At 47.7% G+C, this 26,864-nt stretch overlaps 2 protein-coding genes across 3 annotated transcripts; both read right to left on the bottom strand.

The window, feature by feature from the left end:
• LOC124655408 (probable carboxylesterase 13) lies at positions 1-997 on the bottom strand. Its single transcript, XM_047194313.1, has one exon. It carries the CDS (start codon positions 967-969, stop codon positions 1-3), a length of 969 nt encoding a protein of 322 aa, XP_047050269.1. The 5' UTR covers positions 970-997.
• Positions 998-18,151: 17,154 nt separating this feature from the next.
• On the bottom strand, positions 18,152-24,050 carry LOC124683228 (tuliposide A-converting enzyme 2, chloroplastic-like). 2 transcript variants are annotated; one of them, XM_047217788.1, is made up of 2 exons: positions 24,012-24,050; positions 18,152-19,377 (listed from the first exon to the last, which is right to left on the bottom strand). In XM_047217788.1, the coding sequence occupies exons 1-2, from the start codon at positions 24,048-24,050 to the stop codon at positions 18,394-18,396; spliced, it is 1,023 nt and encodes a 340-aa protein (XP_047073744.1). In that variant the 3' UTR covers positions 18,152-18,393. The 2 variants fall into 2 exon arrangements, with proteins under 2 accessions (XP_047073744.1, XP_047073743.1); XM_047217787.1 differs by lacking the exon at positions 24,012-24,050 and having other exon boundaries at positions 18,152-19,524.
• Positions 24,051-26,864: the final 2,814 nt, after the last annotated feature.

The following is a 26,864-nucleotide window of genomic DNA, read 5'->3' as shown; positions in this document are numbered from 1 at the left end:
CTACTCCTGCTTCCCAGCGATGAAGGCGACCAGGCGGTCCATGAGAGCCAGCGCCTTGGCGCTCCGGGGCTCCCGGAGGAAGAACTCGTGGTCCTCGCCGACGGATTCCAGCAGCTCGACATCCTCCTCCGGCCACCCGCTGGCCAGCAGCCCGTCGTGGTACGCCTTGCCCCGGGGCCGAAGCTCCTCCTCCGCGAGGCAGACGAGGACGCGGCCGCAGCCCAGCCGCCGCAGGCTCGGCGCGCCGTCGGCCACCGGGTTGACCCGCGGGTCGTCGAGCCCGGCGGTGCGCCCGCCGCACACGAACCCCCACAGCTCCTCCAGCTTGGCCCGCAGCCACGCCTGCGTCGCCTCGGTCTCGCCGTCAGCCCCGGCCGACAGGAAGTAGGGGTGCAGCAGCGCGAGGCCGCTGACCCGGGCGCCGCGGGGGAGGGGGAGCGAGTCTGATTCCGACGAGCCCGCGCGGAGCGTCACGTTATGGGCGACGTTGCCGCCGGTGCTGTACCCGACCACGAACAGCCGGTCGCGGTCGCCGCCGTCCCGGAGCCACGGATCGGCGGCGCCCTCCGCGGCCCACCGGAGGGCGGACCACGCGTCGTCGTAGCACGCGGGGACGGGGTGCTCCGGCGCCAGGCGGTACTCGACGGACACGGCGATGGCGCGCGCGCTGGCGCATAGGCGGTTAAGGAAGGCGTGGTCCGGCGCGTCGGCGGCCGAGCCCGCCACGAAGCAGCCGCCGTGGAGGTACACCACGATGGGGAGCTTGCTGTCGGCGGGGCCGGCGGGGAGGTAGAGGCGAGCCCAGAGGCCGGTGGTTGGGTCAACGGTGACGTCCTTGGAGGCGACTCCGGTGGCGGCGTCGACGGAGGGCGGGACGGGGTTCGCGGGGAGTAGGCGCTCGACGCGGCCGCTCTTGTACTGCCGGATGATCGGCACGAACTCGAACGCGATCTCGGATTCAGGGTCCATTCGCACGGCCGGCGGTTGTCAGGTTGGGTGTAGAGTACATCGAGGGCAGGCTTGAAGAGGCGAACCGCGTACATTTGACTGGATCTGTTCGTTAACGACGCCATCCGTTCCACGACGACGCGAAGGAATATCGGAAATACTTCACACACGATAATTCCCGTCCGAAGTGCGTACGATACCACCTAGTGCTAGCCCCTTCCCTCCCCAATGGCTAAGTCCAGCCCAGACTCAAACCCTTAATATTGCAGAGCGTGTTCTGATGGTTCCTTGCACCTGCTCCTCAATATGGGGAGTGGTTGCACACACCAACAACCTCAAAGAATCACCCAAAAACATAATTAAATATGCAATTATAATTAAACTGTGTAATTCATTCAAATTTACATAAAATTTAATAAAACTTGAACTACAAAACTTAGATCTACACCGGCAGCCGTGTCCACCTCTCCTCCCTTGCTTCACGCATCTGTCGGTGTAGCATGGTCGGCGCAAACGGTGGAGCTTGCCGACAGCGCTGCCCCCTTAGAGCCGCCAGCCACTAGCGAGACGCCTCGTTCTATGCGAGCCTCGCTTGCTCGCGGGCGGCCGCCTAGGCCTGGTGCTGAGCGTTGAGCTCAAGCAGTTTTTGTCGCTAGGCCGCCATAAGGAAACAACCCGCCTCCTCTGTGGCCGCTCGCTGGCGCGTGATCTCAATGGCGTGCTCGCAGTTGGTGTCGTTGATGAAATTGCGCTCTTCCTCCTTCAGCTTCCGGAAGCGCTGCACGTTGAAGGAGGCTAGGATCGCCGCCTCATCTGGGTCACCGGGGACATGCTGCCGCTCGCCCCACTGCGCCGCCTCCTTCGCCGCCTCAGCTTTTGCGTCTACTATGAACGCCTCGTCCCACACGTCGAACTGGGAGTCCTCAGAGTTGAAGTCAAACTCGGCGCCGGCACGCTGCCAAGACATCTCCACACGCCTCATCCAATGAGGCACCGGCGCGCCCGTTCGGCACCCTTTGCGAAGGGGCCGGCACGATCCCAAAAATAGCGTCGGCCCCCAAATCGCTATCAGAATCGTTATGAGAGCCACCAGTGGAGATGCTCTTAACTTGTTCTTGCCACGATTGCCGACAGATTAGTCTGCCACAGACGAAGAGAAAAATTGTGCAAAGAGTCATGGCGAGAATCTCTTGTGGGCCATTTCCACAAAAATAACCCTTATAGGTAAAGATTGCACGAAAGGACCATCCAGCTAAACTATTTCACGCCTCTAATCTTTTTGTGTGACGTGCTTCGCAAGGGCGCCACACCCTTTTGTTTCTGTGTGGCGCCCTTCGCAAGGGCGCCACACATCCTGTCAAACGTGGCGCGTTGAGCCTGGCATCCGACGATGTGTAGTGCCGCTCCTACATTCGCCACATAGATAGGTGTGGTGTCCTTGCAAAGGGCGTCACACAAAAAAATTAGAGACGTGACTGAAAAATTTAGAAGGGAACGCCCCGGCGGCAGCATGCGCTATGCGTTGAGCAGTCCTTCTCGACTCTACCGCTGTCTGAAAAGGGATGAGCCAGAAGAGGAAGAAAGCCAGCGCTTACCTGAGATTTGTTTATCTTCATGGCATAATAGACCATGCACTTTCTTTCTCATCTCAAGTGGTAGTTGCACCGCGTGTGTTAAGTTGGATCGTACACGAATCAGACGATATTTATCGTACGCATAGCCACTGTTCAAAAAATCGTCCGATTCAACGATTAATCACCCGATTAATCCCTATTCAGTGATCTCCGATTAGCCGATAAACTCATTTATCGCCCGATTAACTCATTTATCGCCCGATTAATCGGCCGATTTGCCTATTAATCGCTAATCATCAGTCGACCGAGTTGACCCCGATAAACGATTTCCTTAACATTGCGCATAGCAGGACTCAAGGAATATTGGGATTATGCAAGAACCTAGACAAATCGCGCAGCGTCGGCCTTGGTCTGTGAATCGGTGAGAACGGACCGGACTTCGTTGATACAACTGCTACCTGATTCTTCAGATGGCAGTGCCCTGTGTTTGCAATGTCGATTTTTCGTTTCTATCAATTTTCAGTGTCGAATTGGTGTGGTCTTTAAAACGTAAAATCAAGTTTTAATGTATATGCATATAAATGATGAAAAAAAAGGAACCAAGGATATCTTACAGTAAAGGCATTAGCTACCACATCCCTTCGCCCGAGAGAACCGCGCACACGCGATTAGGGTATCCCACCTCCCATCGGTGCCGACGTTGATCGGCCTCGCTTCTGTGGCCTTTGGGCCATGGAGGTGGGATGGATCTCGGCTCCCATCGATGGGAGGTCTTCGTTTTTCTGGTTTTAGGGTCAAGGTTTGCTAGGGTGGCATTCTGGTGGTGGCGGCGGTGCATTGTCTAAATTCTTTCCGGTTTCAGCCCCGTCTCGGCAACAATGTCGAGAAGCTTGTGGGAGTGGTGTCGTTCTCAGGGACTTCTTGTGGCTATGGGGATCTCTAGATCGTCAAGGAGCTTCATCGACGGTTATTCCTTCTTATTCGTCTCCGGGACGAATGTTCGGTGACTTTCTGTCCGCAACCAACAACGTCATGCCGGCTAGGGAGGAGCGAAAGTGGCGGCGCGCCGTCGACAGTGTCTAGGGGTTGAAAAGAAGGGCATCTCAAGCATTTTGCTGTAATTTTCACTTTTATTAAGGTGATCTGTACTATTCGGTGTTTCTTTTAATGCAGGGTCCCTTTCACAAAAAATAGGAACCAAGGATACATTTGGTGGTGATCGGGCGGAAAGCCGCGTACTACGGCGCGGAAGCACTCGCACTGTGCACCCTATGTGCCGATGCGAGAATTTGGGACTGGCCTTTTTTGGTGGTCTAGGGTTTTTCATTCTTGATGCTAGTTTTGTTTGTTTTTTCTGTTTTCTATCTTAGTTTTGGTTTTCTCAGGGTTCTTTGCTTCGGTTTTGCTCTGGTTTTTGTGCCATAGGTTATTTTGTTGGTTTTTCGGTCATTTCTCTATTTGTTTTTCTATTTGATTTTAAACATTTAAAAAAATGCTCAGTAGGTTAATTTTTCACAAAAGTTCAGGTTTGAAAAGTTTCAGTTTTTAAAAAACGTTCAGTATTCAAGAAACTTTTATATTTTTAAAAAGTGTTCAAATGTAAAAAAAATCAGTTTTTGAAAAATGTTCGGATTGAAAAGTACTCATTGTTTCAATAAATCAGTTTTCCAAATGCTTATATTTCGAAAAGCACAAAAGAAAACAGGAAATAAAAACACAAAAAGGAAACGAAAAAAAAAAGAGCTCGTTGACTTATCCTGCTGATACCGTACGAGCTCGCTCATGTTAATGGGCCAGCTCGTGTCGCATTTGCTTCAGCCGGTGCAAGTCTTCTCGTACTGCAATGGGTTACAGGAGCACCTGACGAGGCCGAATTATTCGTTTACGAATAATAGAAAAAAACGTTTGACTCTAAAATATGGGCTTGCCGTTAGTTGGATAGCTTATCCTTTGAGACTTGGGACGATGGGCCTTGAGACTGTTCCAGACAAATTGGATATACCTGCGATGTTCATCTATTAATTCTTTCTCTCTCTCTCGTTAAAAACAATCTGCTCTCTGTCTTGTCCTTGCTCCAAAGAAATTGTGCATTATTTTCTTTTTCTCAGACAGGAAAATCTGGTCTCTATCCACTTTGGACACTGCTAGGAGCAATCGGGTGCTAGTTAGTTCATTCAAGCACTCACGCTGAAAAGATAGAAAGTTTAGCACATGAAGACTACACGACAACACGTGCATTTAATATCGTGTGATTTTAAAAAAAAACCCATAACAAATCATGGTAGTCTACTTAGTATTAACGGTACGCAACTTAGACGCATGGACCTGCAAGTTTACAACGATGGTACGCAACTTCACCATAATGGTTCTACCCAACGGTAGTAGCGATGGTTCACAGCTTAGATGTGGTGAAACTACATTGGATAATGGATACAACTTAATGATAGTGTGTATATGGAACTTAACAATAATGGCTATACAACTTAGAAATAGTGGGTATGCAACTTGCCACACGTGTGAAGCAACAATATACCGCCTACTCCATGGCATAGTTGGACGGGCCAAACTTCACGGCCACCGTTGGCACGACGCCAACTAACACACGTGAGGAGAGCTCCGGGAAAGAAGATGATGGAGAAATTTGTGGCCCCTTCTGACATCTCATTCAAATCCGGCGGCCAAATCTTTGTCCACATCATCGTCCGACAAATCTAGGTCGTACCAGAAGCCCTCAACTGGTTCCCCAACCGATTGGAGGGAGGCGCGTTGGCTGGCCGTGCACACACTGCCCCTGCCTGGAGCTCAACACGGAACAGAGCCTCACACCCGACGTGGCGGCGAAGGCCGATCTCCCTCCTCATCTGAGGGGATGGCTACATCAGAGGTTGGAGGGGCAGTGTGAGGGACGATGGGTTGTGTGGTGATGGAGGAGAAGTGGAGTGGGGCTACACGTTTGCGGTGGAGGAGGCGAGGCTCGGGGTGAGGAACAAGGACAACGAGGAGAAGATGGCCAGGTTGCGGAGACGAGAAACTAGGCCCACGGAGTCACGGCGGCGGTACATTTGGGATGGGGATGTATTCGCGGGAACGAACAGACCAGTTCGACACCTGCAGGAGCACGTGCCAGGTGGGAGCATCAGGTGAAAATTTGTCTGAAAGCACTATCGATCAAGCACATCGGACGGCCCGAAATCGAGTGCTAGAATTGGCAGCCAGCATCCAAGCACTTTTTAACACTTGGGATCCACTTTATATATTCTAGAAAGTAACAAAGAAAATTGAGAGCTATGGTTTGAGGACCAAGTAAGAAAAACTAATTATAATCTATGTTTCAATGATTCACTAAAAACACAGGCAAGTCTCGTTGTATAGAACTTAATGATTATTTGTTCGCCGGAATCAGAAGTAAAATAAGGGACCGTGTAAATATACATCTTCTGAGAAATGGGTTAGACCCGACCATTTCTCAAGAACACTAGCTAAAGGCCCTGATACTACCCTGTTCTTGATGAAATTCAAGATCTTAAAGGGAGATGTATATCTTTTGAGTCGGTTCAAGCTAAGACAGAGGTAACGTAGCAGCTCATATACTCTCGTAAGTTTGCCTCAATTTCATTTCTTCAGCGGACTTGGATGTATGAAATCACTGATCTTATTCTGACAATCAATGCTGGTAATGGTGTTTTTTATTAATCTTTATAAGCTCTTGATTCTAAAGAAAATACTCTTGTAGCCCTTGCCTCCTGGAGGTAAGATGGATGTGAACCTTTGTATCGTGTCAAACGGACGGTCCAAACAGGCATGTCCGAGAGCAGTGGCGGAGCTTGAAAGAAAAAGCTGGGTGGGCCAACTAAAGGATAGCGCAAAAAAATATTGACAAGAAATTTTTGGAGAAAATAGAGTGAAACATCCGACACGAGTTCTGGCTCTTGAATGCATATGCTCCACCTTTTGAAATGAAATGTCAGAAATCTTGAAAAAATATTGGCGCATATATCTCTGCGTTATAGGTGCACACAGTCGTCTCAGGATCAACAAATATCGTTTTTTCGTGAAACTTTCTGTGAGCACAAAGAATGTGGAGCTGGACCTGCAAATATTTGTTTGGAATTTTTTAACAATTTAAAATGTGTTCTTTTAGTAAATGCAGAGTAAATTTCCGGAAAATTTTAATTTCTCCATCAAATGACTAAATAGGAATTTGAAAGAAGAAAAAAAATCATTCCAGCCAAGATAATGATCTCCTAAATTGACTAACCGCTAGCATTTTTTTATATAGAATTGATTAACAAAGCTAGCTACGTAGCTTAGATAGGAACGACAATAATTTTATTGAAGAAGAATGAACAAGCAGTGAAAGAAATGTGAGCAATCTTCTGAGTACCTAGGAGCTCTCGGTGCATATGCTCGCTGCGAGTTTACCGGCCTGCTTGCTCGTTAACTACTTTAGTTTGCTACTGCCAATGGGTTGGGCCACCGATTATGCTTAGGTATAGATACTTTTGCAGAAATGCTGGGCGGGCCATGGCCCGGTTTGGCCCCTTAGTAGGTTCGCTAGTGTCCGAGAGCATCTTAAAATTTCTCGTATTTGTTACCTCTGCGGTAATAGCACACGAAGTTCCTAGGTTCTCACATAGCGTTGTTGTAGAGACTGGATGTAATTGGTATCTTCACGATATTAATATATATTTTTTATCGAAAAAAGGGTTGCATAGGAGGTGACCAGCTCTCCCTTTGGTCGATGGCGCCACCGCCACTGGATCCCCTTCCCTCCACCAGACGGTAAGGAGGCTGGGGGAATCTTAAATTAGTATGTCTGGTGATAAGAGGGTTGCCCGATCTTCTCAGTAAGCACGGTGGTGATGATGAATAACGATGAACACAACGAAGATAACACGATAAGGAGGTGGAGATAACTTGTATGACGCCGACGAAGTCTCTCGATCAATCCCTGTCACCAATGCAACAACTCTCAATCCTGCAAAATATTCGCAACTCCACACACTTGCGCACGTAGCCGCCGACCACGAAGCGGTAGGATGCAACCGTCTAATTCCCAATGAAACAACATATCACACAAAACTTTCAGTAGCAAAACACCAGATTGATATGAATTGGTGTATAGATTCAATAGAGTTGCAAAGCAATCAACTATGAACTAGGGTTTATCTTAAACGTGGTCTAAACATAATTTGGGGGTGTCCTGGGCACTTATATAGGGGTTAGGACGACCAGAAGTCGAGAAATACATTAAAAATCGACCCAGATCGGGATCTGGTCGAGACTGACTCGGACACAGCCGGTCTGGGGACCAGTCGACCCGGCCATGGACCGGGTAGTCCGGTTTAAACCGGGTCAGGGACCGGGTGGTGACCGGGCGTGGGACAGGTGGCTCAGTACACCCGCCCGGTTGGCACCGATGCTGGATCCAGCGGGCGCCGGGCTGCCCCAGCGTGGGAGCCGATTGGACCGGGCGTGGCGCCGGGCCGACCGGCGTGGCGGCCGGTCTGACTGGCTGTGCACCGGCCTGGACTTGATCTTTCTCCCTCGCGCATGCCTCCCTCTCCTCCCTCGCGCGTCCATGGGATGTCTTCATGTCCAGCTTCATGTCCAACTCCATGTCCAGCTTCACGTCCAGCTGCTCATCTTCTCCTCGTGCGATGCTTGCTCCCTCTTCGTACCTGATCATACATAAGTAAAAGGACTTAGGCAGTATAAAGTTCTCGTCGATCAAAGTATCATTTAGGAACAAGTTCACCCGTTGTTTGAGTAGCTTCGCACGAGCTCTTGTCATGGGTCCAATCCTAACTTCATTGGACTTGAGCTTTACAGCATCATCGTCTTCATCTTGTAATGACGGAGGTAATGTTTCGGTAGGGATGTCCTCATCATCTCTCCCCCCTTCAAAAGGCGTCGACCTCGACGCTCCAAGGTATTCTCCGTCATATGGTGTCAAATCAGCCACATTGAAAGAATTGCTGACACCAAACTCATCAGTTGGAAGATCTATAGAGTATGCATTATCATTGATCTTGGCAAGCACTTTGTAAGGACCAGCACCACGAGAAAGCAACTTGGACTTTCGTAGCTTCGGGAACCTATCCTTGCGAAAATGTACCCAGACCATATCACCAGGCTTGAACAAGATCTCCTTGCGCTTCTTGTTCATCCTTCCAGCATTGTTCTTGCCTTTCTTCTCTATCAACTCTTTAGTCTTCACATGTATCTTCCGTACAAAATCTGCTCTCTTTGATGCCTCCATATTGACTCTCTCATGTATGGGTAGAGGCAACAAGTCAAGTGGAGTATGGTTTGAAACCATACACCACCTCAAACGGACACAACTCTGTGGTAGAATGTACCGCCCTGTTGTAAGCAAACTTCACATGCGGCAAACAATCTTCCCACTCCTTTAGGTTCTTTCTTGATCATGGATCTCAACAGTTATGACAATGTTCTATTCACCACCTCAGTTTGACCATCAGTTTGGGGATGATAAGTAGTACTAAAAAGTAGCTTTGTCCCCGCTTTCCCAAAGAGTCTTCTAGAAGTAGCTCATAAACTTTACGTCACGATCAGAAACAATAGTCTTCGGGACTCCATGTAGACGTACAATCTCCCTGAAAAACAGGTTAGCAATATGCGACGCATCGTCCCTCTTGTGGCAGGCAATAAAGTGTGACATCTTTGAAAATCTATCCACTACCACAAATATAGAATCATGGTCTCGTTTAGTACGCGGCAAACCCAACACAAAATCCATACTTATATCTTCCAATGGTGTAGTAGGTGCCGGTAAAGGAGTATACAAACCGTGAGGCTTCAGCTTGGACTTGGACTTGTTGCAAGTAATGCATCTCTTCACATACCTGTCCACATCCCGCCTCATCTTTGGCCAATAGAAGTGATCAGCGAGCATGAGTAGTGTCTTCTCACGCCCAAAGTGACCCATCAAACCTCCAGCATGTGATTCCCGTAATAAGAGCAAACACATAGACGATTCTGAAACACATAGTTTATTAGCTCTAAACAAGAACCCATCATGTATGTGATATTTCTCCCATACTTTACCAATAGCACACAAGCGATTTGGTTCAGCAAAATTATGATCAGTGGCATACAAATCACACAGTACTTCTAATCCAGGAATTTTAACATCAAGTTGAGTTTATAACATATTTTTCCTAGATAAAGCATCAGCAACAATATTATCTTTTCCCTTCTTATGCTTAATAATGTATGGAAAAGACTCAGTAAACCCAACCCACTTAGCAAGACGTGTATGCAATGTAGATTGAGCTTTCAGATATTTCAAAGCTTCATGATCAGAATGTATGATAAATTCTTTTGGCTACAAATAATGTTGCTAAATCTCAAGAACTCTAATTAAAGCATACAATTCTTTATCATATATATAGGATAGTTCAACTTAGCACCAGAAAGTTTCTCAGAAAAATATGCAATTGGGCGACCCTCTTGCATCAACACACCCCCAATTCCAATACCACTAGCATCACATTCAATATCAAATTGCTTATTAAAATCAGGAAGTGCAAGCAACGGTGCAGAAGTTACAATCTTTTCAGTTCATCAAAAGCATGATCTTTAGCGATGCCCCACTCAAATGCAACCCCCTTTTTAGTCAATTAATTCAAAGGTGCAGCAATAGTACTAAAATTGGGCACAAAACGTCGATAAAACCCAGCAAGACCATGGAAACTTCTTACTTGACTCACATTCATGGGAGTAGGCCAATTTTGAATTGCTTCAATTCTAGACACATCTACTTCTACTCTATGCTTAGAGACAACATAACCCAGAAATATGACCTTATCTTTGCAAAATATGCATTTCTCAAGATTACCATAGAGTTTATTATCACGCAACACTTGCAAAACATGTGGAATATGTATAGTATGTTTAGATTCATTGCGACTGTAGAGTAATATGTCAGCAAAGTATACAACCACAAACTTGCCAATAAAATCACGCAAAACATGGTTCATCAGTCTCATGCAAGTGCTAGGTTCATTAGTTAAACCAAAAGACATTACTAACCACTCATATAAACCAAATTTTGTTTTAAAGGTTGTTTTCCATTCATCCCCTCTTTCATCCTAATTTAATGATAACCACTATGCAAATCAATTTTAGAAAAAACAGCAGCACCACTCAATTCATCTAGCATATCCTCTAAGCGGGGAATAAGATGATGATATCGAATAGTAATGTTGTTTATCGCTCTACAATCTACACACATGCGCCATGTACCATCTTTCTTAGGAACTAAAATAACAGAAAGAACACAAGAACTAAGGCTTATGCGGATATAACCTTTGTCGAGTAGCGCTTGTACTTGTTTCTGAATTTCCTTCGTCTCTTCGGGGTTCGTCCTATATGGTGCCATGTTGGGCAGTGAGGCGCCGGGGATCAAGTAAATTTGATCCTCAATACCACACAATGGTGGTAATCCTGCAGGCACCTCCTCCGGAAACACATCGCTGAATTCCTGCAAAACACTAGAAACACCAAGAGAAATAGGGGCCATGTCGTTAGAAACCAAAACCTCACCCTTGTACATGAGCACAAGAGTCCTAGTTGTAGGATCCTCGCTAAATTCTCTCATATATTCTTTGGTGGATAATATAACTAAGGAATTCACTCTCTCACTTTTCGTTATATCACTCACGGCATTACAATTTTCTCGCCTATCTATAGGTGGATCCTCCAAGTGTACTTCAGTTTTCTGACGAGATTCATTGACAATTTGTTGTGGTGACATAGGCTGTAAGTTGATTTTGTTGCTCTTAAACTCCAAGTGATATGTATTGGCGCGGCCATTGTGTTGGACAGAACGGTCATAGAGCCATGGCTGACCCAATAGTAGGTGACACACCGTCATAGGAACTACATCAAAATCAATTGAACCCTTATACGGTCCAATCTCAAAATCAACACGCACCATGTGGTTTACCTTCATCTCACCATTATCACTCAACCACTGAATATAGTAAGGATGCGGGTGTGGTAGATACTTCAGTTTCAGTTTAGCACACAACTCATTGCTTGCTAAATTGCGACAACTCCCGCCATCAATAATAACCTTGCAAGCTTTATCAGGACCAACTAGTGCCTTTGTTTGGAACAAATTGGAGCGTTGAGTAGATGCACACGACTGCACATTAAGAGCACGCTGTGACACAACAATAGTGTGAGCTTCAGACGGAAAAGCATCTACACCATCACTGTCATAATCATCATCTTCTGGAGCATCCGGATCAGCATCATCTCCAGTCTCATAGTCATCATTGTCATTAATGAACATTACTTTGCGGTTCGGACATTCTCTCTTGAAGTGACCCTTTCCACCACATGTATGACAATTCATATCGCGGTTGCGCGCAGTAGACATGCTAAAACCACTTGTACTTGCAGCAGGTTCGGGCTTCTTTGTGTTGGACACATTGGAGACCGGCTTGCTAGACGAAGTAGGAAATGGTGCGGGACGCGATTATGGTGCCGACGCCGTAGAGGGCGGCGCCCCAGATGTGAAGCACCCAGCTCCGGTAGCACGGTCTTTGATTTGCGCCACTTCAGCTAACTGTGCTTCAGCTTCTCTTGCATGATGTAACAACTGATTCATATTATTGTAAGTATGATGACGAACAATGCCCTTGACATTATACTTCAAACCATGTAGGAAACGCTGCATTGGCATCTGAAGGGACTCACGGACACGGCCACGCTACATAAGCATCTCCATCTCCATGTAATAAGCATCAACTGTCATAACACCTTGTCTCAATAGGGTCAACTTATCAAATATAGATCGCAAATAATTAGTGGGAACAAAGCGCTCTTGCATAATTGCCTTCATCTCACGCCATGTAAGAACAAGCACTTCTCCATCTTCTTGACGAGCACGTGTAACTCCATCCCACCAGCGCAATGCATAGCCATCAAATTCTGAGGAAGCAAGATTGATCTTCCTATCTTCAGTGTAGTCATGTAGGCGCCACAACTTCTCAATTTTCAGCTCCCAAGTGAGGTATTCTTCAACATCAGGACCTCCTTCAAATTTGGGTATTGAGAATTTGGCTTACCCAAACCATCATCTTGCGGTTGTGGCTGAACACGGCGAGCTCCAAGTTCAACAAAGCCACGACCACGGTTACCACGTCCATTGCCACGACCAGCAGCATTAGCTCCAGCAGCAGGTTGCTCCTCATAATCATCATGAGCACTATCCCCATCTTCCTGTTGTTGTTGTTGTTGTTGTTGTTGGGTCAAGTTCTCAATAGCTAACTGCAACGCTTGAATAGACCGCTGAATGTCCGTCAGTTGTACTTGGATTGTATTGACAGTCTCACCAGTAGTGTCAAGCGTCTTGGAGACTTTCTCAATGTCCTCATTAAGTTTTTGGCCTTGTTCGCCAAATTCTCGTCGCATCTCATCACGAAGGGCTTCATACTCCCTCCAAGTCATAACATCAGCTGCATCCTTCTGTTTCTGGTTAACAATTTTGGCATCACTAGAAGACATGGTTAGTAAATTTGTGCACTAAACAAATATATATTGTGTTACTCTCACAACTCACTCAAAACTGATAAGAAAAGGTAGTCTTACCGCTCCAAAGTGAATTAGTATTGCTTACCACCTGTAGTGACAACTAGTGCACGGATGTAGCAAAGAGAATATCAAGGGTACAAGAACAATCACACGACAAAGCAGGATGTGGGGCTGTACGTGGGCTACCTATTTGCACCAATAACAAGCTCTAGCGCTGACCATAGAACAACCAATGATACTCACACAAGGCGATAAATGTGGCAAAACAACTATATGGATGAATAGGTTGCAATGCACTCGAGAGACAATAGCAAAGCTCAACGAAACATGCACAAGATTGCTCAACTACAGGTGCAGAAAAGTAAACTAGGCCTTCACTTGATCTCTTACTAGAACTTCACTTTTTTTTTGGGATTTTCTTTTTGTAGCACACGTAGGTATGTAGATCTTTTTGCTTCTTTTCTATTTTTTATTTTTATTTTTATGACTTAACTCTTTGTAACACGGACAACAGTAAATGCAAAGCACCAAAACCCTAACGAGCAGCCTGCCGAGCAGTAAAACTAGTCTCTTTTGGGAAAGTTTCTAGTCACGTATATCGAAAGACTGTGTCTATGGTTGGGAACAAGCACATTGTACGCTATGTGGACTCGGAGTAATAAAACCTTAAACTAGATGATAGCGGAAACACAAACCCAAACAATCTACTAGAAGAAAGAGAAAGATACGCAAAAACAACTACGAAAAGCAACTAAAACGCTGAAATATGATACCAAGATGATGAGGGGTTGCCCGATCTTCTCAGTAAGCACGGTGGTGATGATGAACACAGTGGCGGAGCCAGCTTCCAAAACTTGTGATGTCAAGCTTAAATAATATAAAAATAATTGACAAAAAAATTAAGAACACACTAGTGTAGAAAAAATAAACATGAGCGCACAGTGGAAATGGTAGCACAAAAGATCACACTTTATTTTTTTATGGTAGAATTCCTTTACGGTCATGCTTACCTTGATAGGTATGCATAATAGCATTGGTACTAATAGACAGAAATACATCAATTTCAACATATGTAATGAGACAATGATATAAGAAATCGTCGCCTATTCTATTGTGCAAATCAGTCTTGATAATTTTCATCGTAGAAAATGCTCTCTCGACTGTAGCCCTCGCGACTGGCAGAATCAACGCTAGCTTCACCAAAAGAAACACTAGAGGAAAACTTGTATGCTTCTTTGTCTCCACTAGTTTTCTACAAAGATCACTAACCCCCTTCAAATTGGAGAGTCTTGAATCATCACGAATATTTTCAAGGAAGTTGTCAAGTTGGATGCTAAGATCTTCCATCTTGCTTTCACTTTCAAAATCATCAGGATATAACCGAGCCATTGCTAGTACTTTATCTTTTTCATAGTTAGAGAATGAATCTGAAGGATCCAAGCATGCCATTCCAAGAAGCAAGGTCGTGCTGCTCTCACTAAAGCGGTCATCTAACTCTACACGCAATAGATCGATAACAGCATACATGACTCGCTGATAGTAATTCTTATTTGATATGCCATCAGTTTGAGCTTTACGTTTTGATATTGATCCCCGAGGAATATGCATTACATTCATATCTGGAAGTTGAATACCATGTTTGAGGCAGAAATCAGTAACTGTTGTAAACATACCTTCCCAGCCCGTGTTTCTCATCTCTCGTAGCCTTCTTTTGGTTGTACCAAGAAATGACACAGCATTAACAATGTCTTGATCCTTCCTTTGCAAAGCAACGTTCAGCTCATTACTAATACCAAGGATTACCTTCATCAAGTGCATCATGAAAACAAAGTCAAATGTCTGAATACCATCCAGAACTCCTTTTGCTTTAATTCTATCAAGAGACTTCCCAGAATTTTGTGCATTGTCATCAATAACTTCAATTACTGATGAAAACAAAGCAGCTCTGGCATCAGCAGGGGTTTGTTCCTCATTTTCAGTTGATCTTTGTGAAGTTTCAGCATTTGAACCCGACTTCCACTTCTTGACGAATTTGTCCATTTGCAGAACTTAAGACCTGATGATAAAAAGGTATTTCTGTAAGAAAAATGATACATACAGAAGAACAATATGTATTTCCTACTGCCCATAAGAGAATAGATCAGAATACAGTAAGAAAAATGATACATACAGAAGAACAATATGTATTTCCGACAGCATGGACTAGATGAGATAATATTTATTCTTTTTCGCTTGCATCAAACATAGATACATGACCTTTCCTAATATGGTACGAACTCTAACAGGTTAGACTCCTTCAATCATAGATTTTCTAATTCCCCTTCCTTAGTTTAAAATACAAGATGGCAGCTAGATATACACACAAATCTGAAAACGAAATCTACATTGACAGTCCACCCATTGTCAGATGTTAAATCCCTTATTGACAGTCCAGGCAATTTTAAATCTACATAAACTATATCCTTGTATTCATCACATAGAACATCAATTCCAGATTTAAACTACACTAATCTTTTGTAAATTAGAAGTGAAACAACGCAGAACTTGTAAATATACAAATAAAAGGGTAGACTGATCGACCTCGTCCTGGACTGTTGCTGTTGGACGCCTCGACGCCGATGGATGAACACTGAACCGCGCCTGGCGAATACTGAATAGCTGAACCAGACCGACTAGCGATTGCCGACCGGAGGCGACAAGGTCCGCCTGAACGCCTGAGATGGTCGTCGGCCAATTCCGGGCTGAGTCGCAGCCTTTGGCCCTCAGAGATCGCCAAGACGGCAAGACGGAGATGGTGGCATCGATAAGAATTGGGAACAGAGGAGACGTGATTACCGTTTTTGCGCTTTAGAAGGCTGCCCATAGTGCTAGTATCATAGCTAGTATCATACACATTGGTCCCACAAAAATGCTGATGTGGCAGCTAATTAAAGAGGAGATAGAAGATTAGAGTAACATAGGTGGATACTGTATCATAGCGCATGTCACGAGAAAAGTTAATGTCAAATAAATCTTGTGCACACATTTGCATTGTGATTCTAAAAAGTAATAAATATAGCATAACTATGATACTACTTCATGATACTAACCACTATAGAAATAATACCATACACAACTATCATATGCATGATACTACAACATGATACCTACCACTATGGCTAGCCGAAGGAACTGAATTGGGAATTAACGGGATTAGAGGAAGGTGTAAAGCGAAGAAGCCGAGGCGTATCCAGTGGTTCCGTTGCTTCGTTTAGTTATCTGTCCCTGGAAATTACGCATAGAGCATGACATGTGGCCATGTGGGCCTGTGCAGTATTGGGCCTGTGTGGTCAATTTCCTAAATAATTGCCTTAATCAAGGGAGTATTCTTAGGTGGGGGTATTTAACTTGGCAAATTCCTGTGTAGTCGGCTGACTACACAGCCTTAACGTGGCTCCGCCACTGGATGAACACACGATGAACACAGCGGAGATAACACGATGAGGAGGTGGAGATAACTTGTATGACGTCAACGAAGTCTCTCGATTAATCCCTGTCGCCAATGCAACAGCTCTCAACCCTGCAAGATATTCGCAACTCCACACACTTGCGCACGTAGCCGCCGACCACGAAGCGGTAGGATGCAACCGTCTAATTCCCAATGAAACAGCAGATCGCACAAAACTTTCAGTAACAAAACACCAGATCGATGCGAATTGTTGTATAGATTCAATAGAGTTGCAAAGCAATCAACTATGAACTAGAGTTTATCTTAAACATGGTCTAAACCTAATTAGGGGCGTCATGGGCACTTATATAGGGGTTCAGGACGACCAGAAGTTGAGAAAATACATTAAAAACCGACCCAGATCGGGATCTGGTCGAGAATGACTCGGACATGGCCGGTCTGAGGACCGGTCGACCGGTCCAGGGACCGGGTGGTCCGATTTGAACCGGGCCAGGGACCGGGTGGTGACCGGGCGTGGGACGGGTGGCTCAGTACAACCGCCCGGTTGGCACCAACGCTGGATCCGGCGGGCGCCGGGCTGCCCCGGCGTGGGAGCCGGTTGGACCGGGCGTGGCGCCGGGCCGGCCAGCGTGGCGGCCGGTCTGACCGGGCTGTGCACCGGCCTGGAATTGATCTTCCTCCCTCGCGCATGCCTCCCTCTCCCCCCTCGCGCGTCCATGGGATGTCTTCATGTCTAGCTTCATGTCTAGCTCCATGTCCAGCTTCACGTCCAGCTGCTCCTCTTTTCCTCGTGCGATGCTTGCTCCCTCTTCGTACCTGATCATACATAAGTAGAAGGACTTAGGGAGTATAAAGTTCTCGTCGATCAAAGTATCATTTAGGAACAAGTTCAGCTGTTGATTGATTAGCTTCGCAGGAGCTCTTGTCATGGGTCCAATCATAACTTCATTGGACTTGAGCTTTACAGCAGCATCGTTTTCATCTTGTAATGACGGAGGTATCCTCATCATCTGGTCTCGTTGTGTCTTCAAGGTTTTTGGTCTCTGGTGAAGGGGCATCGACGATAGTGAGAATAGAGGTCATTTAGCCCGCCTAGATCAATGTATTTTTTTTTCCGAAGGAGCATCGACAGACTGGAGGTTGAAGTCGATCGTCGAGCACTAGGTCTGGAATGATAAGCGTGTGTCTGCGGTCGCCTCCGTGGCTCCACCTCATGAAGCTTAGATAGGTACGTCTCTGTCGGAAAACTTGCGAGTTTTGCATTCCCTGTCTCTATCTAGCCCAAGTTGGAATTATCTTTCGGCCCATCTTGGTACTAGGATGCTTAGGCTAGCTCGCAGGGCGGCGTCGATGGATGCAGAGAAAAAGATAATACTGAACTTGTGTGTTTCTATTTTTCTTGAAGAAAGAAGATGATGCAGCACAAGCACCGGTGCAGGCCTAGCCGCTTGCGTGTAGCGACTCGCGTGACCATGCACGCCGACGCCGTGAGGTCATGCATGCCGCGGAGCGTGGATGAAATGAAGAGGAGGAACACACTTCAAGATTCAGCCGGCAACATGGCAAGCACGTAGCCGACGGGCTGTTACACGCGCCACTTCTGTCTTCATTAAACTTGGGGCAAGCCGAAATCGATGGAGCCATCCATATATCTGTTCCGAAGTTCAACAATGGTGGCACGGGAGGAATACAGTGCATTCTCCGGCCGCGGCGAACAAAGCCATCTGTCACTGCCGTTACAAACAACGAAACAGAGGCGGCAGTAACACACGCTCTCACTACTGTACTTATTACGCTATGTATATAACCGTCTCCCCGAGTTACCGCGCCGCCGATCGACCAAGAGCTCGAAGCCTAGGCTTGGTTAACGAAGTCGGCGAGCGTGGCCATATGCATGGCGGCCTTGGGCGACGCGAGGTAGTTGAGGAAGAAGCAGTGGCCCTCGCCGGGGGTCTCGTACAGCCGCGCCTCCCCGCCCCATCCGCTGCCCCGGAGCGCGCCGACGTAGCCGCGCTGCCACGGGCCCAGCCGGTCCCGCCCCGACACCGTCACCAGCACGCGCGCGCTGCCCAGCCGCCGCCACGCGCCGGCCGGCAGCGCCGCCGGGTCGATGTACGGGTGGCCCGTCCCGTACCGCCCCGCGCAGATGAACCCCCACGTCCGCTCCGCCCACGGGTCCGCGCGCGCGCCCAGGAAGTACGGGTCCAGCAGCGCCACGCCCCTGATCCTGACGATGCTCCGCCCGTTGCTGCCGTCTAGAAGAAGGCTCTGCTCGCCGCCGCCCGCGCGCATCGCCAGGTTGTGCGCGATGTTGCCGCCGGCGCTGTCGCCGCCGACGAAGAGGCGGGACACGTCCCCGTGCCTGGCGAGCCAGGAGGAGCGCGAGCCGTTCCGCGCGCTGGAGAGGACCCACTGGAGCGCCGCCCAGGAGTCGTCGTAGGCGGCCGGGAGCGGGTGCTCGGGCGCGAGGCGGTAGTTCACCGACACCGCGATGACGCCCGCCCTCGCCGCCAGCGCGTTGAGGTAGCCGTGGTAGGCCGGGCCGAAGGCCGACTCCACCACGAACGCGCCGCCGTGGAAGTAGAGGAGCACGGGCAGCTTCTTGTTGCCGGTACGGCTCTGGCTCGGGCGGTAGACCCTGACGGCGAGGCCCGTGGCCCGGTCGATCACCACGTCGCGGGAGGCGACGCCCGTGCGCGCGTCCAGCGACGGCGGCACCACGCTCGTGCCCATCAGCCGCTGCACGCGCCCGCTCCGGTACTGGATCAGGAACGGCGTGAAGTCGAACTTCACCTCGTCCACGTACGGCGCGCGGCTGCGCAATGCCGACCCTTCTTCCTCCCTCGCGCCACCGCCGCTCCTCCGCGCGAACACTGCCCCGGGAGACGAGCAGCAGCAGAGCGCGACAAGGAGCGAGACGAGTATGGCGGCTCGCGGCGTCGCCATGACCGGAGCACGGAGATCGGGGACGGTGCGTCCGGCCGCGAGTACCTGCACCGTGCCGTGGTGCTGCAGCTGCGAGTGTAACTGCCCGGGGCTCGCGCGCGCGCGCTTATATGCGCCGATCGATCGGTGCGGCCGACACGGTGGGCAGCGCGCACCATTTGGGCTCGGGACGAACGGGTGGTGGTGCGCGGGAAACGACCGATGCGTGACGTGGCGCGCGCACTCGCGAAACGTTTTTTCGGCTCTGGGTCAATGCGCACGCAGGGCCGTTTGCCGTTTAATTTCCATCGGTAGTGGGGCGGCACACTCGCCACGGCACTAGTGACCGTAACCATCGGGCGCGTAGCTAGTGCTTAAGTGCGCGGACCTATTCTACTCCTGTCCATCGTCACTCACCCAAGCCGTAACTGGCGCCTAGTTAATCAAGCCCCACGCACAAACAAAACCGAAAGCGTCACGGGCACAAAAACATTACTCCTCACCTAGCAGTTCATTGAGTTGATAGCATGAACCAACCGTTTTTATACTCAAATTCACCAAATACCATCACTTTACTTTTAGAGAAAGTAACAATCATACTTTTCTACTTCAAAAAAAATCATACTTTTCTATTTTTTGACAAAAAATGATATGACCAGTGGGTCCCAATGTCAGCGAGGTGGCACCACGCCTGGTGAAGCCAATGTGGACATAGGTCCCACTGGTCAGCCTATCTTAAAAAACAAAAAAAATATACACAAATGGGAGGAGGTCGTCTCCGTACCAAACCCGACCGGATCTTCACTACCGCACTGTTGGCCCTCCACTTGCCACCGTTGTAATCTGCTAGGCCCGCCCTCACCCACGGTGCTCCGCTTCCCTCACACGTCCTCTCTGTCGCTCGCCTCTTTGCCACCTGTTCTAGCGACAAGCTCCCCGTTGACAACCGAAACCAATCGGTATGTGATCACGAAACAACTTTCGCTTGGGGTCAATGTGCCATTTGTTGTTTCCTTCCATAGTTTAACGGCACACTCATTACAACGCTAGTGACCTACTATCATCACTGATCCAAGCCGTATGGGGCGAATAAAAGGCGGTTCTAGTTACAGGGTCACTCGCTGGTGATTCCTCAGCTCGCTTTCCTCTCCAATCATCGCCCTAGCGTCGTGAGGGGTGGTGAGCTTGGGTTCTCGTTCGAGCGTATGTTTTAGCCCTAGGTTTTCCCGTTTCCCCTGTCATTGTCATGGTGGGATAGATGTCGATGGTGCTAGTAGGAATAAAGGTCTCCCAACCCATGCTCCTGCTCGTCGGAGGGGTTGATGGCACCGGCGAGAGCATTGTGGAATCAAACTTGTTGGAGTGGCTCTGATGTGGGTATTACCCTTCGAGTAACCTATATTATGTTACCTCTTACGTCCCAACAAGGGGCCCATGAAGATCATCCACCAACCAAGGTGGACCGCTACGTCGGTTCCGAAGAAAGATACTTGGTGAACAAGGCAAGAAGACAAAGAACAAGGAAAGTTTAGGTGTAGAACTCTTTGTAACCTAGTCGAACCCGGACAGACTCTCGAGACCTGGCTCGCAATATAAGGGCCAGGAGAGGGTCTGCCGAGGACACACAATCAACTTAGCCAGAATCACCGCAAGTCTAGAGCTAGGTCGTAAGAAGTCTTAGCCTCTCGACGAGATCTTAGTCTTAGCCTTCGGCTACCCCATTGTAACCCGATAATTTCGATAATCAAGATCAGACAAGCAGGAAGTAAGGGGTTTTACCTCATCGAGGGCCCCGAACCTGGGTAAATCTCTCTCCTCGTTTGTTTGATATCCGATGTCTCATGTCAGCCTGCAGGATTCCGTCAACCCTAAGCCCCAAAAGGTGGGCATTGCCGAGGAGCACCCTCGACAATTAGCGCCGTCTGTGGGAAACCTACCTGTACAAGGCATGTCATCGACAGCTCCGGTCACATCAGCAGCGTTTGTGCCGGCTTCACCAACACCTTCAAGTCGAAGAAACTCAGTTCGTTGCGGTTCCTTCGAGTACACACCACGTGTTGAGGCCTCGCCACCAATCTCTTCAGAGTCACGCAGCGGTATGGATGCAACCTTTGGTGGTGTCCACTTCATCATTGATTCCAGAGGATTTCTTCGACTTCCAAGTTCAACTACATCAGGCCTAAAGACTTCGGCTCCAGAAACCATTGTTCCACCGATAGCTTCGGTAGGCTTGCCTGGGAATAGCAACGAGAGCAGCCGAAGGATTTTCGGTAGCAGAGAGGAGCAACGGAAGAGGCAAAGGGATCTACGCCGCGAGGAAGAAGAACGAGCCGCAAGTCGCCTTCGTCAATGCGAAAAAGGATGTTATAGCACGCAATCAAGCAAGAACCACAGTTATACAGTACACCTTATTTATCAGCCGCGGAACATCTTGACGCGCCATGTTATTTGCACTCTTATGTCGACCCAAAGGATAACATCGAGAAGGCCACTCATTTACTCAAAGAGTCTCGGCAGTTCCTTGACATTCAGAAGTTGTGTGACGAGCTAATGTCCGATTCAGAGGCAAAAACTCGTTCGGCAGGAGAAAGGCCAGTAGCTTACAGCTACTCCCAGCGACAACAGTATGTACCAGATGAAGATATATACATACCAACTGAAGTTTATCTTGCGTCTCGAGGTCAAGTGAACATGATTCATAAGACTATCTTTTCGAAGAGAGAGGCCAAGAAGTTTTCACGAGAAATAAAATTCGTAGAAGTAGCTATGGCAACGGTACCCGATTATATCGACTGGTCCGATTAGAGCATCCTGTTCAGCAGAGCAGACCACCCGATAGCCGTTCATAGGCCCGGTCACGCTGCCCTAGTCCTTGAAGCACAGATTGGAGGATAGAACATGAGCAAAGTATTCATGGACGGAGGAAGTGGTCTAAACCTTTTATTTGCAAGCACAATGAAGGCAATGGGATTATCGATCGATATGCTAAAAGAATCTGATACTGGCTTCCATGGCATCATCCCAACCCGACCCGTTTATCACCTTGCTAAAATTTCATTGGATGTCGTCTTCGGCACACCTAGCAATTTTAGAAAGGTTAAACTCGAGTTCGAGGTAGTCGATTGGGAATCACAGTACCACACCATCCTCGGTAGACCAGCGTTCGCTAAATTCATGGCGGTTCCTCATTACGCGTATGAAGCTAAAGATGCCAGGCAACAATGGGACAACAATAACTGTTCATGGGAGTTTTTCTCGTTCTGATAACTGCGACCGAGATTTCCAGAAGATTGCATCCAAGTTTGGAGTCAGGGAAGAACTCAATGCAATCGATGCAATCACCGATCATACACCGCCACCTGCCGATAATCGGAATACAAAGTCCGACGAATTCAACGTTGCCAAGGAAGCAAAGATGCATCAAGTGCATCCCTCTGACCCGAAGAAGACGGTCAATGCATAGGCAGACCTTACTACCGCATAGGAAAGCGCGCTCATCAAGTTCCTCTGTGAGCGCTGGGAAATATTTGCATGGGAACCATCCGACATGCCAGGTATTTCCAGGGAACTCGCTGAACACGCCCTTAATGTTGACGCCAAAGCCAAACCAGTGCAGCAGACATTGCGTCATTTCTCAGAACCAAAAAGAAAAGCTATTGGCAAGGATGTTAATCGGCTCCGAAAAGCTGGTTTTATTCGAGAGCTCAAGGAAGCTGAATGGGTAGCTAATCCAGTCATGGTGCCAAAGAAGGATGCAACATCTCTTCGTATGTGTATCGACTACACAAGTCTCAACAAACATTGCCCGTAGGATCATTTCCCGTTGCCTCGCATCGATCAAATAGTCGACTCTACGGCAGGCTACGATCGCCTCTCCTTTCTCGATGCCTATTCAGGATATAATTAGATCAAGCTCAAAAAGAAGATCAGGAGTTAACTGCGTTCATAACTCCACATGGTGTTTATTGCTACAACGTCATGACCTTCGGGTTAAAAAATGCAGGTGCAACTTATCAGCGATGCATGCAAGCCTGCCTCGGAGAGCAGATTTGCCGCAATATTGAGGTTTACATTGATGACATTGATGGCGCGTAGTCGACACGTCCGTTGGGAACCCCAAGAGGAAGGTGTGATGTGCACAGCAGTAAGTTTTCCCTCAGTAAGAAACCAAGGTTATCGAACCAGTAGGAGTCAAGGAACACGTGAAGGTTGTTGGTGGCGGAGTGTAGTGCGGCGCAACACCGGGATTCCGGCGCCAACGTGGAACCTGCACAACACAATCAAAGTACTTTGCCCCAACGTAACAGTGAGGTTGTCAATCTCACCGGCTTGCTGTAAACAAAGGATTAGATGTATAGTGTGGATGATGATGGTTGTTTGCGAAGAACAGTAACGAACAATTGCAGTAGATTGTATTTCAGATGTAAAGAATGGACCGGGGTCCACAGTTCACTAGTGGTGTCTCACCCATAAGATAAATAGAATGTTGGGTGAACAAATTACAGTTGGGCAATTGACAAATAAAGAAGGCATAACAATGCACATACATATATCATGATGAGTACTATGAGATTTAATGAGGGCATTACGACAAAGTACATAGATCGCTATCCAGCATGCATCTATGCCAAAAAAGTCCACCTTCAGGTTATCATCCGAACCCCTTCCAGTATTAAGTTGCAACAACAGACAATTGCATTAAGTATGGTGCGTAATGTAATCAACACAAATATCCTTAGACAAAGCATCGATGTTTTATCCCTAGTGGCAACAACACATCCACAACCTTAGAACTTCCTGTCACTGTCCCAGATTTAATGGAGGCATGAACCCACTATCGAGCATAAATACTCCCTCTTGGAGTCACAAGTATCAACTTGGCCAGAGCCTCTACTAGCAACGGAGAGCATGCAAGAACATAAACAACATATATGATAGATTGATAATCAACTTGACATAGTATTCAATATTCATCGGATCCCAACAAACACAACATGTAGCATTACGGATAGATGATCTTGATCATGATAGGCAGCTCACAAGATCTAACATGATAGCACAATGAGGAGAAGACAACCATCTAGCTACTGCTATGGACCCATAGTCCAGGGGTGAACTACTCACACATCGATCCGAAGGCGATCATGGTGATGAAGAGACCTCCGGGAGATGATTCCCCTCTTCGGCAGGGTGCCGGAGGCGATCTCCTGAATCCCCCGAGATGGGATTGGCGGCGGCGGCGTCTCTGGAAGGTTTTCCGTATCGTGGCTCTCGCATCGGGGTTTTCGCGACGAAGGCTTTAAGTAGGCGGAAGGGTAGAGTCGGGGGTGTCACGAGGGACCCACACAACAGGGCCGCGCGGCCAGGGCCTGGGCCGCGCCGCCCTAGGGTGGCGTCGCCTCGTGGCCCCACTTCGTATCTCCCTCGGTCTTCTGGAAGCTTCGTGGAAAAATAAGACCTTGGGCGTTGATACGTCCCAAACGTATCTATAATTTCTTATGTTCCATGCTACTTTTATGATGATACTCACATGTTTTATACACATTATATGTCATTATTATGCATTTTCCGGCACTAACCTATTGACGAGATGCCGACGAGCCAGTTGCTGTTTTCTGCTGTTTTTGGTTTCAAAAATCCTAGTAAGGAAATATTCTCGGAATTGGACGAAATCAACGCCCAGGGGCTTATTTTTCCACGAAGCTTCCAGAAGACCGGAGGAGATACGAAGTGGGGCCACGGGGCGCCGCCACACTAGGGCGGCGCGGCCTAAGGGGGGCCCGCGCGGCCCTAGCGTGTGGGGCCCCCGTGACGCCTCCTGACCTGCCCTTCCGCCTACTTAAAGCCTTCGTCGCGAAACCCCCAGCACCGAGAGCCACGATACGGAAAACCTTCCGCAGACGGCGCCGCCAATCCCATCTCGGGGATTCGGAGATCGCCTCCGCACCCCGCCGGAGAGGGAATCATCTCCCGAGGTCTCTTCATCGCCATGATCGCCTCCGGATCGATGTGTGAGTAGTCCACCCCTGGACTATGGGTCCATAGCAGTAGCTAGATGGTTGTCTTCTCCTCATTGTGCTATCATGTTAGATCTTGTGAGCTGCCTATCATGATCAAGATCATCTATTTGTAATGCTACAAGTTGTGTTTGTTGGGATCCGATGAATATTGAATACTATGTCAAGTTGATTATCAATCTATCATATATGTTGTTTATGTTCTTGCATGCTCTCCGTTGCTAGTAGAGGCTTTGGCCAAGTTGATACTTGTAACTCCAAGAGGGAGTATTTATGCTCGATAGTGGGTTCATGCCTCCATTAAATCTGGGACAGTGACAGAAAGTTCTAAGGTTGTGGATGTGCTGTTGCCACTAGGGATAAAACATCAATGCTTTGTCTAAGGATATTTGTGTTGATTACATTACGCACCATACTTAATGCAATTGTCCGTTGTTTGCAACTTAATACCGGAGGGGGTTCTGATGATAACCTCGAAGGTGGACTTTTTAGGCATAGATGCATGCTCGGATAGCGGTCTATGTATTTTGTCGTAATGCCCCGATTAAATCTCATAGTACTCATCGTGATATATGTATGTGCATTGTTATGCCTTCTTTATTTGTCGCTTGCCCAACCGTAATTTGTTCACCCAACATCTGTTTATCTTATGGGAGAGACACCACTAGTGAACTATGGACCCCGGTCCAATTCTTTACATCCGAAATACAATCTATCGCAATTGTTCTTTACTGTTCTTTGCAAACAACCATCATCATCCACACTATACATCTAATCCTTTGTTTGCAGCAAGCCGGTGAGATTGACAACCTCACTGTTACGTTGGGGCAAAGTACTTTGATTGTGTTGTGCAGGTTCCACGTTGGCGCCGGAATTCCTGGTGTTGCGCCGCACTACACTCCGCCACCAACAACCTTCACGTGTTCCTTGACTCCTACTGGTTCGATAACATGGTTTCTTACTGAGGGAAAACTTGCTGCTGTACGCATCACACCTTCCTCTTGGGGTTCCCAACAGACGTGTGTCTCACGCGCCATCAAGCACTTTTTCTGGCGCCGTTGCCGGGGAGATCAAGACACGCTGCAAGGGGAGTCTCCCACATCCAATCTCTTTACTTTGTTTTTGTCTTGCTTTACTTTACTTTATTTACTGCTTTGTTTGCTCTTATATCAAAAACACAAAAAAATTAGTTGCTAGGTTTACTTTATTTACTGTCTTGTTCTCTATATTGAAAACACAAAAAAATTAGTTACTTGCATTTACTTTATTTACCTTTTTGTTTATTTCATCATGTTTCCTCCTAAGTATACTCTAAAAGACATACCGGTAGGACGAGGGTCTATAATTGGAAGAGATAATATAGAAGATTTTTTCACTCATGTT

Source organism: Lolium rigidum, chromosome 1 (assembly GCF_022539505.1).
Source record: "Lolium rigidum isolate FL_2022 chromosome 1, APGP_CSIRO_Lrig_0.1, whole genome shotgun sequence".
NCBI classification, from domain to species: Eukaryota; Viridiplantae; Streptophyta; class Magnoliopsida; order Poales; family Poaceae; genus Lolium; species Lolium rigidum.
Note: the sequence above shows the minus strand (reverse complement) of the source record. Positions and strands in the feature narration are given on the sequence as shown.

Coding starts and splice junctions, on each gene's coding strand:
- LOC124683228 (XM_047217787.1), bottom strand. CDS start 19,485: ATGGCGACGCCGCGAGCCGCCATACTCGTCTCGCTCCTTGTCGCGCTC.
- LOC124655408 (XM_047194313.1), bottom strand. CDS start 969: ATGGACCCTGAATCCGAGATCGCGTTCGAGTTCGTGCCGATCATCCGG.